This window comes from Mycteria americana, chromosome 3 (assembly GCF_035582795.1).
Source record: "Mycteria americana isolate JAX WOST 10 ecotype Jacksonville Zoo and Gardens chromosome 3, USCA_MyAme_1.0, whole genome shotgun sequence".
In the NCBI taxonomy this organism is placed as follows: domain Eukaryota; kingdom Metazoa; phylum Chordata; class Aves; order Ciconiiformes; family Ciconiidae; genus Mycteria; species Mycteria americana.
Genome location: NC_134367.1, coordinates 2534846 through 2540845, shown reverse-complemented (window position 1 = coordinate 2540845; position 6000 = coordinate 2534846). Strand labels below are relative to the sequence as shown.

Below are 6000 nucleotides of genomic sequence, written 5' to 3'. Positions count from 1 at the left end.
AGGAGAAGGGCTGCCCCGCAGGAGAACGGATGGGGACAACAGCGGTGACTGGAGCTGCCTTGACGCTGGGAATAACCTCTCTGCAGTCAAACAGCTCCAACCTGGCCTCGCTACGATCCCCCCCGAGTGGGCAGACAGAACCAGAGGGGAAAAGGGGGTGGGTGGAGGCGGGGGGGTGGGGGGTGGGGAGAAAAGAAAAGAAAAAAAAAAAAGCCTCACGCGGCAAATCTAAAACACTTTCATTTTAAATAACAATAATTATAATTAAAAAGAATGGTTGCCCTTGGCTAGCGAAGGGGCAGAGCCGCTAGCCAACATGCCATTCCTCAGTGTACGATCCTAGGGAGTGTCTTTACAGAAGCCATGAGAGTTCCCTGTCACTCAGTCGAGTCGCTGTGGGGAGAGCGGGAAGGGAGAGGGAAACGTGCCCGTCCAAACCAAGGACGTCCCTTTTGCTCCGTGGGAGGGAGGCTGGAGTCGAGAGCAAAAGGTGTTTTGCACTCACAGCCCCGTCAAAAAAACCACCCTCCGCCCTCACCCCGCCTCCGGCCAAAGTTCGGAGAGTCGAGGGCGCCCGGCTGCCTCCCGCTTCTAGATGAACTTGAAGCATTTTGTCTTGTCGTGGGGCAGGCGGGTCTTGAAGAGGACCGAGTCCACACGGAACTGGGTGTACAGGAGGGGCATGTACCCGTACACCTTGACGAAGAAGTTGATGCACTTGTGTCGCTCATGGAAGTGAGAGTCGTCATGCGAAAGCGCCTGGGGGCACCCGGGGCAGCGGAAAGTCCAGCGGGAGGTCACCTGCAATGAGAGGGACAAAGATAGTCACTGCCACGCTGCCCACAACACCCTGCCTGCACCCAAGGCACTGCGTGGGGATACTTGGCTTGACGTCCTTCATGACATGCTGCAGACCGGGCACAGATTCGGCCGTGCTCTCACCAACTGCCGGGTGTCCCTTGGAGGGTGTCCAGGCAAGGAAGGACATGGTCCACACCAGCTCTGTCAGAGCAGAGACTTAAAGGGGGACACGATGATCTACTAAAGCTTAGTTACTTTCTTCTGGTTTAAGGTTTGAGAAGCTGTTTCAGGAAAAAAAAAAAAAAAAGGCTTTGAGAAAGGAACTCCTTTCCTTTCACCGGCTACAGATAGAATCACAGAATCACAGAATGGTTTGGGTTGGAGGGAACCTTTAAAGGCCATCTAGTCCAACCCCCTGCCACGAGCAGGGACATCTTCAACCAGAGCAGGTTGCTCAGAGCCCTGGCCAACCTGACCTGGAATGTTTCCAGGGATGGGGCATCTCCCACCTCTCTGGGCAACCTGGGCCAGTGTCTCACCACCTTCAGGGTAAACAACTTCTTCCTTATATCTAGTCTGAACCTCCCCTCTTTTAGTTTAAAACCATTCCCCCTTGTTCTATCACAACAGGCTCTACTAAATAGTTTGTCCCCATCTTTCTTATAAGCCCCCTTTAAGTTCTGAAAGGCCGCAATAAGGTCTCCCTGGAGCCTTCTCTTCTCCAGGCTGAACAACCCCAGCTCTCTCAGCCCTTCCTCACAGCAGAGGGGTTCCAGCCCTCTGATCATTTTCGTGGCCTCCTCTGCACCCGCTCCAGCAGGTCCATGTCTTTCCTGTGCTGAGGACACCAGAGCTGGACGCAGCACTGCAGGGGGGGTCTGACCAGAGCAGAGTTGAGGGGCAGAATCCCTTCCCTTGACCTGCTGGCCACGGATGCTACAGAAGAATTTGCAATTTGGGGCGCGTCTTGTTTTAGGCACCCTGAGTAAGAACTTTGGAGGGGGCTCCAGTTTTCAGGAGGTGCTGAGGGACCACCCGTTGATTAAAGGGCCTCCTTGTCTGTCTTGCATCAGACATCCCACTGCAGTGCCCTTTGGCTTTGGTTTGATTCTCCTCTCAGCTGCACCAAACTCTACAACCTCCACTTCATAGTAGCTCCAGATGGGAACACCACCACACAGAAAAACCCACCGATCATATTTACGGCCAAGACCCATCTCCAAGGCAGCTGGCCTGTGACGGTGAGACATATGCAGGGCTGTAGAGAGCAGTTTGCCAGCAGCAATAAAGAGCAAAATGATCTGCATCCGAAATTCATGCTCAAAATTGTGACATTTGTTATCACAGGGTAGGGAAATTTCAGCTGGGCTGCAGTGTTTGGAGCAACAGCCCTCTGCACGCAGATGAGCCTAAATGTCTCTGGAAAGCTACACAAAATCAGCAAGGAAATCATTCCTACTTGTGCTGTATGTTATGGAAAGAAGGAAATCTGTCTTTTTGGGATCAGCTGTTCAGAAGGGCCCTTGCTGAGCCAGGAAACCCTCCGGTCTGAGCTGCAGCCTAAGTCAAACCCCAGTTCACCCACTTGCCATGGCGGGGACTTGGCTGCTTCTGAGGCCTGTACTGAATTTTCACACCTTTTTGAACACACACTACATCTCCTCGAGGCTGGAGAGGGGACATGCTGACAGCTTCAAGCACATCACACTTGCAGTACAGTGCTTCAGAGATGCGATGCAGCCAGATTTCAGTAAGGGCAGCGCGTGCTGCACAGCACAGCTCCTGCACCAGGCTGCGCTGAGAGAAAGGGAGCTGGATTTTTCCCGGAGCAGAGCAGCCTCCTAACACGCTGTTTGCCTTTCAAAGACATCGACCAAACCACTGTTTCGCCAGAAACGCAAAGCCCAGTACAAACTCCCGCCTGGAGCTTTACCTTTATGGGAGGTTTTCTTGTCAGGTGAGAGACCAGGAAGTTCATGGCGATGTCCTCGCAGTTGATGTATTCATCCACCATGTCGCGGATGGCTTGCGGCATCACGTAGGAGTACAGGTAGGCGTAGTACTGGAAGGGATAAAAAGGCACAGTGTTGCTCAAGGTGGTCCCAAGGAGGAAGCGCCCACCCATCACTGGTGCCATCTGCACCAGACCTGGAGCAGTTGTGGCACGGCAGGTGAGTATCAAGACCACTCGGTGGGACATGTCTGACTCGGAGCTCAAGGATGCTAGCGGAGAGACTCCACAGAACAGAGTTAATCCTGCAGCCAGGAGATCTGCTGTAGCCAGAGCAGCAGCAAATCTACCCCATAGCCACCACCCTTGCCAAGTCCTGAGGCTTCTGTAACCTCTCAGAAATTGAGAAATGATGGTTTCAGCCCCCTCAGATCTTGCTGGTTTTGCTGCTGCAGTCAGCACGGCAGCAGTAGCTGGTGGATTACCTTCCCACCACGATATGACAGCTCACGACAGTCCCCTTGGGAAAACATCCCATCCTTTTCTCAAGGTCTGTTTGCCCACTGTTGTCTCTCCCATACAGGGAGGGACACGTCACGGAGCCACTTTCTGCACTGCTCCCTTCCAACATAAACCAGCCACCTCCCACATCTACCAGCCAGCCCGTGCCACCAGGCAGCTGCAGAAACCCATGACTTCTCCGCAAATTACCCCTTGCAACACTTTGAGTCTGTAAGATTAAAGATGCTACAGTAAAGATGCAGGGCAGGCAATCCTGTGGCTGGCCTCGCCCTTGCCATGACTGAGAGCATCACTGAAATGCTCTTGGCCCCGCGCTCCATCTGCCTGCTTCAGTGCCATGGTGCTTCTCATGTGGCACAAACATACGCTGCTCCTCGAGGAGACCCTTCGCTGGGACACAGACCAGTTGCTGGCTGTGTTTCAGTTTGGAGGAAGTGAGGGAAAAGGAGTGGTGAGCTCCAAAATTTGTTCTGTAAAAAAACCACCCCACAAACATACAGACTCTGGTTACTCTGAGAAGGAAGGGAAAGCTTAGGGCTGTGTGGCCACAATATCTCACCTTATGGAAGAAGGCAGCACCCGTGAGCACCATAGAGAGCTCGCAAGAGTAGTTGGAGTTGTAGAGCCAGGACTGATGGGGGATGTCCCACGCGTGGTAGCGCCCCGGGAAGCCAACGATGCGGTCCCTTGCCTCTCTCCAGACACTGCAAACACAAAGCCTTTCAGTGAGACACAAACGCGGGAAGCCTGTCCGGAGATGAGCACGGCTCTGGCTGAGAACCACTACACGCAGGACTATGCCCTCAACGCCAACAGACCGGCTCCCAAGTAGGGCTGCAAGTGATGGAGACGCCTATACATAAAAATGTTTGGCAACTGCTCATCCAAAGAATGGCCAACATACATTATCGCTTGGGCAAAAAGGATAAACAGTGTTAAAACGTGCAATTCACAGAATCACAGAATCGTATAGGTTGGAAAAGACCTTTAAGATCATCGAGTCCAACCATAAACCTAACACTACCCAGCCCACCACTACACCATGTCCCTAAGCACCTCATCCAAACGTCTTTTAAATACTTCCAGGGATGGCAACTCAACCACTTCCCTGGGCAGCCTCTTCCAATGCTTGATAACCCTTTCAGTGAAGTAAAATTTCCCAATATCCAGTCTAAACCTCCCCTGGCGCAACTTGAGGCCATTTCCTCTCGTCCTATCACTTGTTACTTGGGAGAAGAGACCGACCCCACCTCTCTACAGCCTCCTTTCAGGCAGTTGTAGAGAGCGATGAGGTCTCCCCTCAGCCTCCTTTTCTCCAGGCTGAACAACCCCAGGTCCCTCAGCCGCTCCCCATCAGCCTTGTGCTCCAGACCCTTCCCCAGCTCCGTTGCCCTTCTCTGGACACTACAAGAGAGACATTGAGGGGCCCAACACTGAACACAGGATTCGAGGTGCGGCCTCACCAGTGCCGAGTACAAGGGCATGATCACTGCCCCAGTCCTGCTGGCCACACTATTTTTGATACAAGCCAGGATGCCATTGGCCTTCTTGGCCACCTGGGCACACTGCTGGCTCATATTCAGGCGGCTGTCAACCAACACCCCCAGGTCCTTTTCCACCAGGCAGCTTTCCAGCCACTCTTCCCCAAGCCTGTAGCATTGCATGGGGTTGTTGTGACCCAAGTGCAGGACCTGGCACTTGGCCTTGTTGAACCCCATACAATTGGCCCCAGCCCATTGATCCAGCCTGTCCAGGCCCCTCTGCAGAGCCTTCCTACCCTCAAACAGATCAACACTCCTGCCCAACTTGGTGTCATCTGCAAACTGACTGAGGGTGCACTCGATCCCTTCGTCCAGATCATTGATAAAGATATTAAACAAGACTGGCCCCGACACAGAGCCCTGGGGGACCACCCTCAGGTGGTCCCCACCCCCCACCAATTACTTTGCTTTGAAGCCCATTTATTTTTTTTAAATAAAAATACAGAAAATTCCACCATGCTAAAGACGGCTTTTTACGTAGGCTGTTGAGTACAAGCTTGCCCACCTCCACAGCACCGAAGCTCCACTGTCAGTAGGAGAGACCGACCGGCTGTCACAGCTGCCTGAGTGACACGTGAACAAGGTCTCTCCCCAAGATAACTCTCATTTCTTTCCTACTGTAGTGCAGGAAAGGGCTGAACGCAGAAATCTTGGCTTTACCGGACACACAGAATTTGTTGACCTTCTCTTGTTAAAGGTTAAAAGCTGTTAGATGTGAACTGAAGCATTCCTCAGCCAACTCTCCCACACACGGGCTGTGAGCACAGACCAGCGTTGCTCGGTACAAAGCTGAGCTTCCCACCTTAGTCCTCTCCTAGAGGTGTGTTCGAGTTGCTTATTCACAGGGAAAGTGCTCCTAACTCATAAATTAGGGATTTTCTAACTCGTAAGGGCTGTTCTGTAGGTTTAAAAGAAAACTAACAAAAAAGCCCAGTGGCCCAAAATTAGTTTCTGAATTACACAGAGAATGGAAAACTTAAGACCTCGCATGGAAAGGCAGAAAAAAAGGCAGTGAAAGCCAGCGAGATGGGAAACTTCCGTTTGCCACCAGCTTGCCGCAGCCCATGCAGGGGCATCACTGCATGGCACGCCAGCGCTGCTTCTCTCTTATTCCCCTCTACAAAAAGTCCAGAGCAGCCAGGGCTCGGCCTGGGAGGAACCCAGCATCTCCTGGCCTCTTCCCCC

At 52.6% G+C, this 6000-nt stretch overlaps 1 protein-coding gene across 8 annotated transcripts in view; it reads right to left on the bottom strand.

Moving 5' to 3' along the window:
- Nucleotides 1-227: 227 nt before the first annotated feature.
- EXTL3 (exostosin like glycosyltransferase 3) overlaps nt 228-6000 on the bottom strand; it is a 159022-nt gene continuing 153249 nt past the window's right edge. For all 8 annotated transcript variants that reach the window (XM_075497663.1, XM_075497661.1, XM_075497659.1 and 5 more), the window contains 3 exons: nt 3834-3978; nt 2735-2863; nt 228-801 (listed from right to left, as the gene is read on the bottom strand). In XM_075497663.1, coding sequence (XP_075353778.1) covers nt 592-801; nt 2735-2863; nt 3834-3978 — 484 coding nt within the window. In that variant the 3' untranslated portion in view covers nt 228-591. The remainder of the gene's footprint in view (nt 802-2734; nt 2864-3833; nt 3979-6000) is intronic.